Raw genomic sequence first — 20,216 nt, forward strand, 5'->3', positions numbered from 1 at the left:
GATGCTTACTAAATGTTTATTTAACATCTGACACGAACATCTTCTTCAAGTATTATGACTTATGAGTGATGGATTATGTATTATGAGTGATGTGTGTGTGCTATTATTCACTGTTGTCAACACTGCTTACATTACATAAATGAAAATAATGTAAATAAACAAATCTACAGTAACTACACATAAGTTTAATCTATTTTATTTGTCCATTAGTACTGTTAAGAAATTAAGGAACATTTGTATTGGATAAGAAGTGAGTTAACACATCATCAACATGTGAATGTAGATTTGAGCACATAAATCTCAGAGGAAACTTGAATCTTGTCTGATGTCTGGGGAATGATGCCATCAAAGGCTTTGAGTGAGGATACTACAGAAATGAATACAAAGTCTATTTAAATCTAAAGTCTAGTTTATTTTAATTATTGGAATTTAAACAGACTTATTACAGCACTTTTCTGATTCTTGATGTCTGTGCATTTGCTGCAGAGCTTTGGTGGAGCAGGACCTGCAAGAAAAGCTGACGACAGTATTTGTTAGATAAAAAAGAGTAAGATTATTTTGTTATTTCTAATACAGAAATCAAATGACATTGTGCTGTTAAAATGACTGCTTTTGTATTATATTTGTGCATTATTGTAGGATGTGAATGTCCTCAGACTGGTGTGAGCACTGAGGATGGAGAGACACAGCAGATCCTGGGAATGGTTCAGTGTCATGAGACCCTCCATCACTCCTCCTTTCAAGTGACTCGATCAAGGAAGAGATCGAATCAGCAACCTTCTGCTGACCAGCTCAGTGGTTTAGACCACCACACCACAAAACTAATGAAGCCATGACAAAAATTAGCAATTGTAAAAATATGAAATGAAATATGCAAGAAACAGAATGCTGACATGAATGAATTGTAAAATGTTTTAATCTGCTGATGGAGAGCACTGATGGAGAGCACTGATGGAGAGCACATGAATGTTTGCAGCAGCAGATTGTCCCACACATCTTCTCCCACTCCTGCTCCAAGGTTGAGGGGTTCAGGGGTCCATCATCATCATCATCATCTTCAGCAGTGAGGGATATGATGATGAAGGTGTTCATCAGCTGCTTCATCAGAATAAAGCTGCAGAATTGGCACAGCTGTGTTGAGATGACAACAGGACTGTAAATACCCGATTGTTAGATCAATACATTTGAATAAAGCTTTGTTTCGTGTGTTGTTGACTTGTATATGCTTTTATTAGTGATTATTACTTTTATTAATTCTTTACTTATTAATTATGCTATTATCAGTAAATGTATATATTTAATTAGCAATGAATTAATGCATGAATTGACTGTAAATGGAGATGTATTCACATCAGCTGTATTTGTCTAGTGTGTGTTCATGCACAGCTGTCATATAACTAAACATTACATTTTGTTTTATTAAAGAAGTAAAATGAAAAGTAATTAAGTTTTGGTCAGCATTTATCATCATTATTGTGTGTAAGTGTTGGGGTGTGTTAGAAAAGCAGTTCATTCTGGTGTAATCTTAATTTTAAGTACTTTTTACTACTTTGAGTATAAAATCAGTCTTCTCCAAAGACGAGATCTTCGAGCAGCTGTCTGATGTTTCCTCTGTGCAGACATTGCTAACACTGCGGAAAACTGCTCTAGGTAGGGTTCAGTTACTGGTGCTGTGAGGTGTTGGTGCACCTGTCACTCATATCTTTATTTTTATTGCAGGATCTACAATTACATACAAGATCAGGGAAAATACCATAGTGTATCTTTAACAATGAACAATAATAATGACAAAAACAAACAAACAAAAAAAATATGGGTTTGTATACATCATAGTTTGCGATTATATACACAGACATAAAGCATGATGACAAGATTAAATATTTTGAACAAATGAGATTTATGCCACCTTTGCTTGTGGATGGACATTTTTGCATATAAAATAAAGAAATTAACAATATATTCACGCGAATTTGGGTTTTTATAACAAAAAATAAATCACATTAGTAGCTAAAAATATAAGAACTTTAAATTAACCCGAATATATATTTATTGTACTACAATTACAAAATTACTGGCAGCTGTTTCTTCAACAAGACCACAAAATAAGCAAGTTTGATCAAATATCAAGATATTTACAGATAGAAGAATTAAACCTGTCACTCATATCTTTTCAGTTGTTGCGCTTGCGATAACGTCGTAGGTCACATGATAACATCAACATGGCGGATTATTCTCGGATCTCATTCATACTCAACGAGATTTGGCTGTTAAGTACCTACTCTTTTAGCGCTCGTTAAGTAAGTACTTAATGAAATTAAGTACCTACTCATTGAGTAGGCGGTTTCGGACGCAGCCTGAGTGATACAGAGTAAGTGTGACATTTTATATTGTTAACGTGGATTGTTGCAAGTTTTTATTTCGTAATAAGCGTTTTATAGTATTGTGTTATCGAATAATATAGGCCTATTAAGGATTTGTAAAGCAATTAAATGTTTGTTATAGTCGCAGTGTAAATATTGTCCACAAATCCGTCATTTCTGAAATCATACATTAAATTCATAAGTGCAAATGACCATTATTAAAAGCAGATTTTCAGAATTATATTATCCATTTCGAGTCAGAGTGTTTTGCAAATAGAAGATTCGCTCATTGTAACGTACTTCTTCGTGTTGACTCACAGGTTCAAAAGTTGATTAAATGCTGCTCGTTCTCCAACTGGACCAAACCGGATTTTTACCTCAGTCACTTCATCAGATGCAGAGCGCCAGATTAGTGATGGGCAGAGCGAGGCTTCGTGAAACACTGAAGCAGTTGAATCAAATGTGCCGTGATGTTTCGAGGCTTCGAAACAATCTGACACCCGACTCCACGGTGACACCTAGTGGTCAGAACAGTGTAAATGCAACAAAACTCACACTAAACATGCAGTAAAAACATCTTTTACAAATCTATTGCAAATGTTTTATTGAAAGTAAAATCTATCAAATGCAATTAACTAATCCTCTAATAAGATTACATATAGAATGACTGTATATGTGTTCTTTTATCAATTTTCAAGGCTTGTTTCTCTGTTCCATGGCTCAAGCTAAACAGGCAAATAAGAGATTAATAACTACCATTATTTATTTTGATTATTCTAATGCCTAATTAAAACATCTACAAATTTATAAAGCTGATCAGAGATCAGGTAAAACCCATAGACACTTTTTCAACAGTTCTCAGTGAATCTGCATGATTCATGGGTTAACTTTATCATCGCCCTCTACCGGTGAACCACTGAAATTTCAAACTGTTTTGAAATGTTTCGAAACAGTGATGACGTAATGAAGCCTCGTTTACTAAAATCACGTGACTTTGGCAGTTTGATACACGCTCCGAATCACTGATTCGAAACAAATGATTCATGAAGCTTCGGAGCTTCATGAAGCACGTGTTTCGAAATCGGCCATCACTACGCCAGATATAGGTAAGTTTTCATCACAGTCTTTGAATTAAAAAAGTAACTGTCAGATTGAATCGATATGGGTGATAGAAATAATTAATATGTCTGTGGTTTGAAATGTCACGGTTTTTCATTATTAACGTTACTATTCAGAGTTTGGATTTTGCGCGGCCTTGAGCCATTTCGTCGCGCTTTCGCTCTTGTTTTAAGAAATCTAAATAATAGGGAGAATTACACACAATGTTGTCACGAATGTAAGATTATATATGTGTATAGAAGATTTGCTCATTGTACTTCTTCGTGTTGACTCACAGGTAAAGTCAAGTTGATTAAAAGCTGCTCGTTCACCAACTGGACCAAACCGGATTTTTACCTCAGTCACTTCATCAGATGCAGAGCGCCAGATATAGGTAAGTTTTCACCACAATCTTTAAGTGACTGTCAAATTGAATCGATATGGGTGATAGAAATAACAATTAATATGTTTGTGGTTTGAAATGTCACGGTTTTCATTATTACTATTCGGAGTTTGGATTCTGCGCGGCCTTGAGCCATTTCGTCGCGCTTTTGTTCTTGTTTTAAGAACTCTGAATAAAATGGGGAATATCACACAATGTTGTCACGAATGTACGATTATTGAGTGTATTTCTGCAAATAGAAGATTCGCTCATTGTAACGTACTTCTTCGTGTTGACTCACAGGTTCAGTCAAGTTGATTAAAAGCTGCTCGTTCACCAACTGGACCAAACCGGATTTTTACCTCAGTCACTTCATCAGATGCAGAGCGCCAGATATAGGTAAGTTTTCATCACAGTCTTTGAATTAAAAAAGTAACTGTCAAATTGAATCGATGGGTGATAGAAATGACAATTAATATGTCTGTGGTTTGAAATGTCACGGTTTTTCATTATTACTATTCAGAGTTTGGATTCTGTGTGGCCTTGAGCCATTTCGTCGCGCTTTTGTTCTTGTTTTAAGAAATCTTAATAATAGGGAGAATTACACGCGATGTTGTCACGAATGTACGATTATTGAGTGTATTTCTGCACATAGAAGATTAGCTCATTGTACTTTCTCATGTTGACTCACAGGTTCTGTCAAGTTGACTAAAAGCTTGTTCGCCAACCAAATTTTTTTTACCTCAGTCACTTCACTTCATCTCAGTTGCAGAGCACCAGATACAGGTCAGTTTTCACAGCAATCTTTGGAAATTCTTAAAATTAACTATCAATTTGTGATGCGGGTAACTTAAAGGGATGGTTCGGAGTAAAATCAACCTAGGGTCCTTTGCACCATGACCTCGAGCCAAACACCCCCCCAGAAGCCTTTTTTCCCTTGGTCGAACATTATTAAAGTTAGAGCTTATTTAGAGATATCAGCCGAATGGCTTAGTGCAGGCGCTAATTGACACACTGCATGTTTCAGTGATGCTTGTTTGTGTCATTTGTTATTTGAGAACACATTTCAACAATCTTCCTAATTTCATCATGTGAATCATTTATAAACCTGTTGTCTGAAGTTTCAGGGTCTCCCTGCATTTGAAAGCAAAAAATACTAAGGCAGTAATTAAAGATAATAATAGGGATGTATGATTAATTTTTGGCTTCCAACGATGAAAACAAGATAAACGAGGTAGAACGTTCATTGTGCCGCTGTTGCATTACTTCGAGCACACCTTCAATTCCTTCAGAGTTGTGCTTTCGTTTCTCCCTAAAACCCCAAACTTAAAGTGACAGCAGCTAAACTGCTGTCTGTCAGTGATGAAAATCAAACAAATGACATAGCAAAATCACTCAAAGATTTTGACTGTTTGATCTGTGCTTAAATAAGGATTAATCTATATTTAATCTATGCAATATGTAATGTCAGTGTTTGAACACTGACTGAATGGGCACTTCATGCAGCACACATAAATTCATATTCACTTATTCTTGATTTAAATGTTTAAATTGGCAAGGCTTAAAAACATGCGCAAATGAGTTTAGTTTAAACACTGATAGCAATGTGTGCTGTTCAAGTCTCACCTGTGATTGTGTGCTGTCAACACCCGTGTGATAACTCAGTAAATGACTGGTCATATTAGAGCATATGACACTCACATTTAACAAAGTTTGCAAAGAGTGACTGTTTGTCCACTTTTTTTTGATCATTGCTGTTGTAATATATTGGAAAGTTAGAATGTGTATCCGACATACATTTGATGTCATACATCCAGAAACATACATTAGCAGAACTCTGTCTATTTTATGCATTATTTTCAACAAACCATATTATCGATAAATTGTCAGATTTGAGATGAACCAGGACGCAAGTGCATGCCAAACTGTGGGTGGAGAATGTAATGGTTCGAAGTATATATATATTTTTTTAAACCGAGAACTGTTATGCCCCTACTATGTACAATAGAGCTTTATCACACTTCCCTTTTCCAGTAAGTGAAGCAGTGAATCGCTACTTACGGTACTATCGCAACACAATCAAAACTAATGGCTGAATGTTTGAATTGTTTTTGTTTTTTGTTTTACTCTTTTTATATTTTTCTGTACACCATAATCATCAGAATATCTCTTCTCCTGTCTCTGAAATTGTCCAGATTTTGAAATCATTCTGCGGATGCTCATTTTAAGAGGTGTTTAGTCAACTATGTATTAACAGCACATTAAAAATATACATAACAGGAAGAATCAATACACTGCTTTGGCAAGCACTTCCGGTAATCTATTTCACTGTGATAAAGGTCTATTGTATGGTGTGGTTTCCAGCAGCCTGTCATATGATCGCAACTTTGTTTCATGCCAACTTTAAGCCTGAGAGACTTGACTAAGGGTGTTATTGGGTGTTATTTTTTTTTAAATAAACTGTCTTTTTTTATTGTAGGTATGTTGGTGTTAATGTGAAGATGAAGTGGACTTGTAAGTACTGCATTTTTGACAGTACAAAAAGAAAAATTATCATTCAGCATTACAAATTAAAACATGGAAATCATGGGAGGACCTGTCCTTTGCCATGTATTTACCAAGATTGTGTCTGCTCCTTTAGAACTCAGGCAACACTGATAAGACATTTGCATACGCATCATGCAAAATCTGTCGATCACGTGAATTCCCGGGTGAAGTGTAACCTCTGCAGTTTCTCAGAGGCCTGCAATTTGAAGCAGTACTTCTCCCACCTGGGCATTCACTTGAAAAACAATGAAAATGTCCAGTGCCCATTTGAAGACTGCAGTTTTCAAACTTGTGTGTTCTCTACATTTGCGGCACACAGAAGTAAAAGACACCATTCCCAAAATACTGGACATTTTAAAGCAGAGTTAATTTCATGTCAAATCGAAGAGGTTGAGGAAAGGTTTGAACATACAGATAATCAACCTGCGGACAGCCTACCAGCCGAAGGGTGTTGGCACCCAGTCCAGTCCAGTCCATTGCATTCCAATCCAGATCTTCCTGTTGAGGGCTTGACTCAACATAAGTTAGCTTCACTGTTTTTACGCATGGAAGCCATTTTACATGTCTCAAAGACAGCCATTCAAGAAATAGTTGAAGAACTTGGAAGCATTGGTAGTAATGTTGGAGAGCTTGCTGAGATGTCAGTTAAACAGGTCTTAAACAAACACAACTGTTCATTGGATTCCTCAGTTATTGCTGCCATTACCGAAACGGTCTTGGAAACAAATCCTTTAGCCTTTTTGTCCAAAAGGGGTCCTCTTAGCTCTATTTACAAAAGAACAACATTCTACAAAGATAATTTCACTGTGATAGAACCTGTAGAATACACTCTTGATGCTTCTCGGAAAAACACATTTGTTTGTGTACCAATTTTAAAAGTTTTAACTGCGCTGTTGAATCGATGTGACGTCCTTGACAAGGTTTTACAGTCAGACCAAGCAGATACATGGAAACATCCTGAAACAATTAAAACATTTAGGGATGGGCTGTATTTTAAGGACAACAAGATCCTTTTTTCAGATGAATTGCGCATAGCCCTTGGACTTTACATTGACGATTTTGAAGTGTGTAACCCTTTGGGCACTTCAAGGAAAAAGCACAAACTTTGTGCCATTTACTGGTTAATTGCAAATCTTCCAGGAAGAGACCGGTCCACTTTATCATCCATCTACCTTGCAACATTATGTAAGACCAAGGATGTCAAAGAGTATGGATACGACAAAATTCTTGAACCGCTTCTTTCAGACGTTGAAGTACTTGAACAACATGGAGTGTTTGTTCAGACACTGGGTGCAAGTATAAGAGGAACAATACTCTATGTGTCTGCAGACAATTTAGGCGCATACTCGCTTGCTGGATTTCAAGAAAGTTTTTCAACAAACAAGTTCTGCAGATTTTGTTTGGCAGGACGTGATGAGATTCAGACACATGAAGTTAGAGAGAGGAGGTTCCCAAAGAGAACGGAGGAGTTGCATGAGCAGACTCTTTGTGAAATTCAGAAGAACAAGGATTCACACGCAGTAGTAGATGGTGTTAAGAGGGACTGTCCTCTTAACAGACTTGCACATTTCTCCACCATGAAAGGCTTTCCCCCTGACTTTCTCCACGACGTCTTTGAAGGTGTTGTACCCCTGGAGTTAAGTCTTTGTTTGAAGAAACTGATTCAGAAGAAATATTTCACATTGGACGAGTTGAATGCCGCAATTCAGTCCTTCCCATATAGATTTTCTGACAAAACAAACCGACCACAGCAGATCTTAAAATCATTCCAACTGAAAGGTTCTTTAGGAGGCAACGGACATGAAAACTGGAGCCTTCTACGGTTATTACCTTTGATTATTGGTTCAAAAGTTCCAGAGAATGATGCAACCTGGAGTTTAATTCTTGAACTGAAGGACATTGTTGAGATTTTAGCTTCATCTCAGTTTTCCACAGAGAGTTTGGACTACCTTGATTCAAAAATATCAGATCACCGGAAATTGTTGCAAGACGAATTTCCAGACTTCAGACTCCGTCCAAAGCACCATTTTTATCGAGCACTATCCAGAACTAATCAAATGTTTTGGACCAGTGATTGATTTCTGGACCATACGATTTGAAGCAAAACACAGCTTTTTTAAAAAAGCTGTGCATGACTCTGGAAACTTTAAAAATGTAATGCTTACATTAGCCCAGCGACATCAGCTGACACTTGCTTACCACCTTGACATGCCAACTCTTTTCAAGCCAGATTTAGTGGTTGATCATGTTTCAGTTCTGTCCACTGAGTGCCTGGATCTTTCATTTAAGCTGGCAGTTAAGTCCAAATATTCCAATGTTACATCGATATCTGTTGCATCCAGTGCATGCATATATGGCACCAGGTACTCTGAGGGAATGTTTCTTTCTGTGGGATACACCAGTGGGCTTCCAGACTTTGGCAGACTTGTCAAAATATTGATTGTTATGAACAAACCTGCCTTTCTCATTGAACCGTATTCAGCATGGTACAGTGAGCATTTCAGATGCTTTGAACTAACTAAGTATACCACTTGTGAGTTGAGAGTTGTTGATCCAGATGAATTGAATGATTATCACCCCTTGTCCTCATATGCAGTGCTTGATAAGAAGCTGATGATTTCACCGAAGACATTCCTCCTTAACTAAATGCATTTACTCTTGCCTTTTCTTCTTAGAAACCTGCAACAAAATGATTCTTCGTGTGATTTTGTCCCCTGAGGATATTAGGAAAGTTTACATTGATCGGCCACAATCCATAGAATCTCTTCTGTCAACACTGAAAAGCAAGCTGAACATACAAAGTGATTTTACACTTCAGTATGAGGATCCTGAATTTGACCATGAGTTGTGCAACCTAACGACTATCACTGAATTTCCTCCTGAAAAGGCAACCCTTAAAGTTAATTGTAGAGCACCACCCTCTGACTCTAGCCAGTCAGATGTGACATTAGACACAGCGGTTATGTCATCATCGTCTGACTCGAGTATCAACAATGGAAATCCTGGATCAATAACAGCAAGTAGTCGCTCACAGCAATGGCCTGTTTCTTTTCCCATTCCAAGCTTTTCGTATGATGTAGAATTACGTTTGAAACGTGGAAATGAGCAATATGCTAAAGATGGCTCACTGCTCAGCCTATCCAAGGATGTTAAATCTGAGATTCTTGACAAACTTGCCACTGCAATCTATTCTTACAAGGCGTATCCATCCAATGAGGAGTTCGAGTCTGTTTCAAGGGCTCTCACAGAGACATATCCATGCCTTAAAGAACCGGGATCGGCCACAGGGTGGTATGGATGGAAAATAAGCCTTAAATTCAAAATGGGAAACTTCCGAAGTAAACTTCGTGATGCTGGATGTCCAGAGCTTACTGTTACTAGTGAAAAATGCCATGCTTCAGATAGAAAAAAATACAAAGTCAAGAAACCCCGAAGATCGGAGACCAATTTTCTACCGGACTTACCTGCTGGATCAAGTTATACTGCTTTGGAGACTGAAAGGAAAGATATACAGTGTGAGATGACAAAAAAAAATCCAGACTGGCATTTAATTGATGCAGCTATGGAGAAAACTTTCTGTGCCAGAAGAAAGGAGATTGTAGAAGATGAGCCCACAGTATCAGAAATAAGGAGGAGATGGCCTGCACTTTTCACTCAAAGACAAGTAAGTGTAGAAAGATGTAATATACCGTATTTTTCGGACTATAAGTCACACCTAAGTATAAGTCGCATCAGTCCAAAAATGTCATGATGAGGAAAAAAACATATATAAGTCGCACTGGACTATAAGTCGCATTTATTTAGAACCAAGAACCAAGAGAAAACATTACCGTCTACAGCCGCGAGAGGGCGCTCTATGCTGCTCAGTGCTCCTGTCACCTATCAGATCGGCTGCATATTTACTACCTGCAGAATACGATTTTCTTTTTGGGGGCATTTTGTTTGCATTCAGTCTTTCTCAGTTGTCTTTAAGTTAATATTTCAGTTAACAGTTTTCAGTTGTTTTCAGTTAATATTTTCAGGGGTATGCTACAGGAGCACTGAGCAGCATAGAGTGCCCTCTCGCGGCTGTAGACGGTAATGTTTTCTCTTGGTTCATTTCTCTTGGTTCATGTCAAATTAATTTTGATAAATAAGTCACACTTGACTATAAGTTGCAGGACCAGCCAAACTAAGAAAAAAAGTGCGACTTATAGTCCGGAAAATACGGTAAGTCAAAAAGTGATGTTTTTTGTGTGCATCTCTTTAAATGCAAATGAGTTCCTGCTCCCCGCCTCTTGCCAGTAGAGGGCTGTCTGCTAGAACTTGCTATTCAATACACTGACATAAACAATACAGGAGAAGCTCACACAGCAAATATAACTCTCAAAATTGATCATTACAAACGGTTCGTGATGCAACATATCCAGATGTATGGCATATATTTTTTTTCATTTTACCGATTTTCTTGGACACATTCCCTTCAATAAAATTACATCACTGCAACCTTAGTGGCTCAGATGTGGAGAGTTAATGGAGACTAGGGATGTACGAGACTAGTCAATTAAACAATACTGCTGCTGTTAGTCGACTTAGAAAATATTAGTCGTTTACAAATTAATTTTTTTGCACTTTTTTCACATTTTGCTTTGTTTTTACAAAGACATTTAAATTACCGTCATGTTAATGTTACATCTTGAAATTAATGCAGTATTTTGAAAATATATCTGGAGCGGCAAATTTAATTTTACATTCGGTTTTTGCATGTTCAAACCAGGACTGGTTGCCGTGGTAGCGAACAACAATACCTTAACGTGCTGACTTGTGTCAGAGTCCCTATATATATATATATATATTAGGGTTTGAACTCATTAGTCCTTTGCTGCTGATTCAGTTGATCTTAATATATGTGTCTAAAATGGCTAACATTGCTTAAGTGAACGTTCAATATACAACAATGATAAATCAAGGCAAGCACATCGCATGCATGATATCTGACCTATTTTTAGCTGCATTCAGTATAGGATTTGACTGTTCATAGATTAAGTGTTCTTGCAAATGGATCACATATACACTGTCTCCAGAGGTCAGACTAGTTGGTTGCAAAATTTCAGTTTAAAAGGTTACAAAATTAGTTGTTGCGCACATCCCTAATGGAGACTCTTATGTTTATTACAGGCATCAACAAATCAGTTATAATGTTTACATACTATAGCTGAGACATACCACAAGTTCACAGATGGTCGATCTTGAGTGCTGCTGTCATGCAGAGTTTAGCTCATGATCCAACTCACTTTCCTTTGCATAGCTGTAGTTATTCTTAAGATATTCAGGTGTGTTTGACTAGGGTTGGAGCTAAACTGTGCAGGACAGATGTACTCCAATACCGATGTCTGTCTATCCCTGCACTGCTCCAGTGACAATATAACAATGGCAGACTGCTAATAGAGTGCCCCAGGGATGACGCGTTTTTGTAGGCCAACCCGGAAGTTAGCGGCGCACGGGTTCCCTCGACAGAAAGCCTATTCATTTTTCCCATAGACTTTTGGAAAATCGCAGAAAATAAGCTCTGTATTTAACAAAGGGTTATGACACTTACACGTTTTGTCTATCAAGATAATCTTTACAAGTTAACACAACATTTATAGATTTTGAAGCCTAAATAAAGTCGTCAGATATAAAAGGCTAACAGTAGGCTATAAACGGACTACGGCACACCATGGTCGCGGATCAACGTCGTCACCACCAAGCGTCCTCAAACTTTATTTAGAAAACAACTCTATTTAAAAACATGCTCACTGATTATGATCTGCGCTGTGTATGAATACTTATCCACTTTTTCATGAGAAATGCTGTCCAAATGTCCTGTTTGTCATGATGACGTCTAAAGTCCCCGCCAAAGGAAGTAGTCCCTTTTAGCAATTTGTTAGCAACCGCCGATTTTAAGACACAGTAAAAGTTTAAAAAATCACAAGTGGGTTATAACTGGTGTGTTTTATGTCATAGATCAAAACGTGAAAGTATTTAGAGGCTTTGTTAACCACAGACCTTATTTCAGGCGATTTAGCAAAAACCCATTAAAAAAACCCATAGACTTTACGGCGTTGGAACCGAAAGTCCTAAAATGCTAACTCGCTTCTGGGTTTTGCCTACAAAAACGCGTCATCCCTGGGGCACTCTATAGGGTAGAGATTGTCACCAGTGGGCGGGGCTTTTCCCTACGATGACGTCAACATAGAGAGAAATCTGGAATCACTTGTTTTGAGAGACTGATTTATGGGGATTCTAAAAAAAAAAAAAAAAAGGGGTGGGTGGATTTTACCATTATAGGCTGGTTGTTTACACACTGTGGACACACATCTGCGTTTAAATGCCTTATTAAAGTGAATTTTGCATAATAGGTCCCCTTTAATGTTTAGTTTATGTGCGTGGGATCTTTTTTCTTTTTTTGCTTCAACAGGTTGCTCTTGAATTCTGTAGGCTTGTCTCCATTGATTTAAAAAGAACATTCTTCGAAGGGCTTGACAAGCATCTACCCAGGCTCCTGCAATTATACACCAAGCGAAGCAATGAAGTTCCAGAACTTCTGAATGTGTTGAAGTGTCTGGATGAACAGGCAAGTCAAATTTAATTTATACAGCAAAACTAATTTGTTATTAGCTTTCAAAGAAATTTGCATCAGGAAAATTCTATTATTTGCTATTGTTGCACAAAATCCCACTGGTAAAAACGATTTGAGGTCTCATTTTGTTAGTAGGACCCTATGATTTCTGTGATGCACAAAACACAGATGGAATCATCTATTAATTTTTTTTTTTTAACTGTATTGCATGGAATGTCACAGAATTCGTCAATATTTGGATAAATAAATCAAAAGTAGGTCAGTCACTTAAATCAAAACCGCAAAATGACTCTTTAAATATGAATCCTGCATGTTCTGTGTGAATGAATGGCACAGATATGCAGTTTTGTTTACTACACATACTGAAGTACGTGTGACACTTGCAGTGTTTTTTCAGCCTCTGCCGTCTCACATTAGAGGCTTTCCTAGAACTATTGGCGGAAGTTCCCGGATTTTGGTGGTTTTGCACCGTGGGATCTAGGAACGATTTTAATTCTAGGAACTCCTTTTGGGGGAACTAATTTAGCTCCTACTTCAGAGTAGGGTCTAACCCAGCATAGGGATGCAGTGATTAACCAGTTTTACGATTAACCGCGGTTTAAAACATCATGGTTAATTAATCATAAAGGATCGGCTAAACACCTTAAACAAAACAAATACAAAGTTACACCAGTGGTACACCAGCTTAAAGTGCTGTGCTTATCAGAGACTAGGAGACCACCCTGGTGGCTTCTAGAACTACCCGGTGCGAAATCCCTTTATATGAGGACAATTAACACATGAACTTCATCTCCAGAGCTGCTGTCAGAGTCACTTCATGAGCATTTTACCTTTTCTTTTGAGAAAATTATCGTCATATCATATTCACACAGAAACTTCAAGGTATTCACGAAAACCCATCCAAACAAGTTTGTTTTAACTTATGACAGAAATATATGACTATATAAATTTTGAACAGTATAAGTTTTTAACAGTATATATATATATTATATAGCTTTACATACATTAACAGTTTTTATGGAATGCATTTTCTGTCAAATTTAAATAAATCAATTAAATTATAATATTTTTGATTATCATATATCATTATCATATTTTTGATTATACAACTAAAATGGAATTTGAGCTGCTCAATAAACCCCACTTTGTCTAACTGTGTAAACACTAAATAATGCTGCAAGCTTCAAGGTACTTCTGTGGCACTATTAATTGCTTATTTAAATAACTTAGTTGTTCACAGCAAGTCACAGTTCTCATGCAATATGATGAAGAATGATCTTTCCGAAGATGATTACGGATGGGTATCCTTTAAGTTTTAATGGTATTACCATTAGTAATTATCGATCCAGTACTTTTAACAGTAGACTTTAATTCTTTTTGTTCTATTAAAAAGAAAAAAAATGAACATTGACTTATAATCTGTAATGTAAAATAAATGGTTAATAAAGGAAAACAAACCGCAATGCTTGAACAAAACAAATTCATATAAAACATCTATTTGTTGAATGCACCAGTGTGCAGCCATTTTTATATATATATATATATATATATATAAAAAATATACAGTACAGGTCAAAGGTTTGGAAACATTGCTATTTATTTAATGTTTTTTAAAGAAGTTTCTTCTGCTCATCAAGCCTGCATTTATTTGATCTAAAATACAGAAAAAAAATGTAATATTGTGATATATTATTACAATTTAAAATAATTGATTTTCAATTATTATACTTTAAATTATCATTTATTTCTGTGATGCAAAGCTGAATTTTTAGGATCATTATCACATGATCCTTTAGAAATCATTCTAATATGATGATTCATTATCAAAGTTGGAAACAAGTCTGCTGCTTAATATTTTTTCATAACGTGATACTTTTTTAGGATACTCTGAATAAAAAGTAAAAAAAAAAAAAAAAAGAAGCTATGTTTTTAAAATATAAATATTTTGTAACAACAATATACACTACTGGTTAGTAATTTGGGGTCAGTAATTTTTTTATTTTATTTTTTAATAAAATCAATACTTTTATTCAGCAAGGATGTGTTAAATTGATAAAAAGTGATAGTAAAGAAGATTTATATTATTAGAAAATATGTTTTCTTTTTTTTTTCTTTTTTAAATAAATGCAGTTCTTTTTAACCTTTTATTCATCAAATATATTAGACAGCAGAACTGTTTCCAACACTCATAATAAATCAGAATATTAGAATGATTTCTAAATGATCATGTGATAGACTGGATGTCACATGTGACACTGAAGACTGGAGTAATGATGCTGAAAATTCAGCTTTGCATCACAGGAATAAATTATTTTTTAAAGTATATTCAAATAGAAAACTATTATTTTAAGTTGTAATAATATTTCACAATATTACTGTTTTTTCTGTATTTTTGATCAAATAAATGCAGGCTTGATGAGCAGAAGAGACTTCTTTCAAAAACATTAAAAATAGTAATGTTTCCAAACTTTTGACCTGTACTGTATATACAAACAAAACACTTCCGTCAAGTGAACACATTTTTTTGGCAGAGTTGTAACCAGAAGAAGAGGGGAGCAGTTATTTTGGGCCTTCCATACTACATGAGGGAGAAACCAGAAAACGTCTTCAAAGTTTGTGAGGTAAACATTTTAGTACTTTTTTCCATTAACACTGGAATAAGGATGCACCAATATCACTTTAGTATGATAGTGATGCTTTTATTTGGTACTTTTTATATTTTGGTGATACCGATTATAGATACCTGTATTTTCATTGAAACCATAAGAATATGAATCATTATTTGGCTTTCCTTCAGTTATGTTATGCTTAATTATGCCTTTTAAAATGTATTGTATTGCTATATCATATTTTATCTTTCAAGTAGAGGTGGTCGCGTGATATAGCAAAAATATCACAGCACGATTATTTTCAGGAATATCACGATTATTTTTCATGTTGGTTTTACTATTTTTCATGTGACTGATCAGTACATCCAAACTCATTTCACAATATTAAAAACGCAAAATGCAGAATCGAATCATTAATTGTGAATCATCAGTTTTAATTGTGTATTGTGTTGAATTTTTCTGAATTTGCAAAAATTACTATTGAATCAAATCATTTCGCTGTAAATGAAGATAAAAAAAGTACCAAGCAAACTGGATCTCATTCAACAAGTATGTGTACAAATGAATTTGCATATGAAATCTGCATACTAACATTTTCACAAACAAATAATCCTTTATCAATAACTTCTATTCTAAAACTTAGGGGCTGTTTACACGAAAACTGAAGTGAGCACTGAACACGAAGTTTCAAAGCACAAGGTTTCGAAAATGATACTGTTACCTTCTTCATGTAAACAACAAAAACATGAATCTGAAAACTAGGGCTGAAACGATTAGTCGACATTATCGACAACGTCGACAATAAAAAATTGTCGACAAATATTTTTGTTGTCGAATAGTCTCTTGATCTCATACGACCTATTTGAAGGGCCTGCAATAACGCGGTGTAACCAGTGGGGCGCTGTAGCGCAATACTGTAATGCAGCCCTCCCGGATCCAATCCAATAAAAGAAGTCAGCGCTTTGGAGAGCATAGTGCAAACGAAGTCGAACCCGTGAAATGTGGGAGATTAACATAGCATAAACATAACAAACATAACGTTTAGCATAACTACAGAATACTGTCATGCAGGGCCACCAACTCTCATTCAAACTCACTGTTCTCACGCCACACGTTCATTTTCTCACACAGTGAAAGATGCATCGCAGAGCAAAGAGGACACGGACAACGCACCGACAGATCAGGTTACTTTTGATATAAAACTAAGTCTAAGCTTTTAAATTCAGTCAATATTACTACGGGATTCAAACAATACTTGTGGTTGTGACGCTGTTTAACGTGGAGCGGCAGATCGCTGTAACACCTCGGTTCAAGCGGCATGTGAACCTATTCCTCTCTATTACAGCGCGAAATAGACATGAATGAACATCAAAAAGTACTTACTGAACTTACTGAAATGAATCCATCTCTATTGTAATCACTTAATCTGAGTTTTAACCGCAGAAAGAAGTCAATAAAACTTGCAAACAAATATATCACACAAAATGTAACATTTACCTCAGGAAAGCCATTCAATGACCATAAACTCGATAGATAGACTGTGTGTGTGTGTATATATATATATATATATATATATATATATATGATATGATATGTGTGTGTATGTATGTTGTTGTTTCATTTTTCAAAAAAAACCCACATAATTACATTATATTTTTTTAACCTGAAGGATATTGGTCTATTCAGTAGGGTTGAAAATTATTAAAAATACACTTTTAAAAGCTGAAGTGATTTCCTTGTTTTATTTACTAGTTAAAGTACAGTATAACTCAATATTTTAACTAATTGCTAAAGTAGAATAATCAAACAAAGCTTACTGATTAATCAGTGCAATAATCGATGATTAGTCGATTAATCGTTCTAATAATCGATAGATTAATCGATTATCAAAATAATCGTTTGTTGCAGCCATACTGAAAACGGTAACATAATGTGCGTATGTGTAGGTGTTTTTTGATGAAGTGACATCGCCAACTACTGACATTTTCGCAGATCCGTGTGAACAGGGATCATTTTGACAATAGCCGCTTTTCCACTGTCGGGCCAGTGCGAGCCAGGGCTTAAAATGGGCCGGGCGGGGCTAATAGCCTCGGGCCTGTAGCACGAGGCCAGAATAGTGCAGCGTTTCCAGTCAGGCCTGAAGCTCCGCTGCTCGTCACTAAAACCCGCCCTTTACACGCCTCTCAGGAACAACGTCATGCAACCCCATCGTTTCACCAACAAAGAGAAGTTATTAGAAAACTAAGAAATAAGTCACTGGAACTAGCGCGCTCACAAAACGAACACGATAACAGCGGCCTTATGTTTGCATGCTTTGTTAAATATTCAAATTCAAAAGCATCGATGTTTTACTATAGAATAAATGATACATTGATCATAATGAATCAATTTATCAGGACTCAAAATTAATCACACAGAAATAAATGTATTTCTATTTTATTTATTTATTTTAAACGCTTATGAAAATAGCCAGCTTATTCAGTCGAGACTGTTACTGTTTATTTGTAGCCACAGTAGCCTATATACGTCACATTTAGAATGAAGGATAACTCTATTTTTATAAAAGCTCCCGAACAAAAAACATACGTGGAGCTAAACTCTCGAGACGAGACTTATGACAGATAATATAAGTAAATAAATACACAATTGTGATGCGAATAAGAAGCTGATGTCTGATTTCTTCAAGTGGTTGCATTTACCATGTTTACTATGGTAATGTTAATGTCTAGCGTGCACAGTCTTTCGCATCGCTTATAAATATTTCTGTCTTGTTTAGTGATTATAATTCACATCGGATCAAATTATTTCAAACACATGCTTCTGACTGAAAGTGAGTTGAGTTCAACTTATTAAAAAAAGTTTTTAATGCTGGTGTTATAGCTGTTAGCTTTCTGAAATGATCCACAGTGCAGACGCTATCTATTTTTATAAAAGCTCCCGAACAAAAATCATTATTATATTTTGATGACATGCTACGCGGAGCTAAACTCTCGAGACGAGACTTACGACAGATAAAATATGTTACTAAATAAATACACAATTGTGATAGAGAATAAGAAGCTGATGTCTGATTTCTTCAAACGGTCACATTTACCATGTTTATTATGGTAACGTTAATGTTTAGCGTGCATATCTTTTACATCGCTTATAAATATTTCTGCCTTTTATGGTGATTATAATCCACATCGGATCGCGTTATTTCAAACACTCGCTGCTGACTGAAAGTGAGTTTTGAGCTCAGCTTATTTTTAAAAGTTTTTAATGTTGATGTACACAACGTTATAGCTGTTATCTTTCTGAAATGAACGGCGCTGACGCTCTGCAGACGCGGAGAAACTCAGCCTTTGATCATAACCACTCCTCTAGCCCCAGCTGGCCCGCTTTGGCCCAAGGTTTTCGTCGGGCCAAAAAACCCTGGCCGTTGGCCCCGAGGAAGCCCCGGCGAGGCATGATCAAGCCCCAGAAGTGACAGTGGAAACGCGACTGGCCCTGGCACGCACTAGCATGCCCGCTTTAAGCCCGACAGTGGAAACGCGGCTAATGTTGTTGTCTGTTTTTAGTACATCATTGTCATGTAAACATACCCTTATTCTGAATTTAAAAACACAGCTGATTGTGCATAGTGCACACCTCCTTTTGACATTTTTCTGTGATTTTTATTTGATAAAAAGTAGAAGAATATTCATCAGATTACTTGAATAGCTCTATTTGGAAAATCATTCTAGAAAAATTTGATTTGCATAGACAAACATTTTATTGGCATAGACAGTAAAAAAAATACACGATCAAAATGTAAACTGGCGTAAAATGTATGTTTAATGTGGTAATGAAAGTTCTAGTCTACTGCTAAATCTTTAATCTCTCTCTTTTTTTTCAGCCAACTGACAATGAGGTCGATGTTGTTCAGAGTGTTAAGGTGGGCATCTTGTCAGTGAGCGAGGACACCAGACAAGATTGTGCCTTCCCAGACGACGTCGTGAATATGGCTGTGATACTGGAGGGGGAGATTGTCATTGTGGATCTCCAAGACATTCCAAATGCCTTTGTCACATTGTTTGGACTGCTTTACGCTTTAAACATTAGCTATCCCAAAGAGCTGCGATACACCTTTGAGGTGATCCAGCGGATCTTCATGAACATTGATGGGGAAAGCTGCTCCGCTAAAGTTCATGGACTGAAAAACAAACTAATGCGGTGAAGTGCCTGCAACCATTGCTATTTCCTTTTTTTTTCAAGAGTAATGTTCAATTTAATTGATGAATTTGTTAAAGCATCAGCTTAGTTGAGATTAAGGTGGTATGAAACCAATTCATACGTCTTTTAATGTGTTAATGCTTTTCAGAGTTTCTTTTTGAAAGGAATGTTGTGAACAGGATGTTTCTATATTGTATGTTGTGGGAGTGGCATTTTAAAGTGTTTAGTTTAATTGATGAATTTGTTGAAGCTTGAGAGCATAAAAAATGTATAACCTAGTTTATATTAAAATGGCATTTAAGCCAATTCATAAGTCTATAATGTGTTTAACAATGTTTTAACATTTTCTTTTGGAACAAAGGATATTTCTATATTAAATGCTGTAGGGTGATCTTGTTTAATGTTATGTAACAGATTAATCCACA

At 36.1% G+C, this 20,216-nt stretch overlaps 1 protein-coding gene across 5 annotated transcripts in view; it reads right to left on the minus strand.

The window, feature by feature from the left end:
• Positions 1–484: 484 nt before the first annotated feature.
• The window catches only part of LOC137005136 (NACHT, LRR and PYD domains-containing protein 12-like), a 124,631-nt gene continuing 104,899 nt past the window's right edge, over positions 485–20,216 (minus strand). For 3 of the 5 annotated variants that reach the window (XM_067365935.1, XM_067365929.1, XM_067365930.1), the window contains one exon: positions 485–2,878. In XM_067365935.1, the coding sequence (XP_067222036.1) occupies positions 2,675–2,878 (204 nt within the window). In that variant the 3' untranslated portion in view covers positions 485–2,674. The remainder of the gene's footprint in view (positions 2,879–20,216) is intronic. The other 2 variants (XR_010892211.1, XM_067365931.1) reach the window with 2 other exon arrangements.

The sequence above is a fragment of the Chanodichthys erythropterus genome, chromosome 17 (assembly GCF_024489055.1).
Source record: "Chanodichthys erythropterus isolate Z2021 chromosome 17, ASM2448905v1, whole genome shotgun sequence".
Taxonomy (NCBI): domain Eukaryota; kingdom Metazoa; phylum Chordata; class Actinopteri; order Cypriniformes; family Xenocyprididae; genus Chanodichthys; species Chanodichthys erythropterus.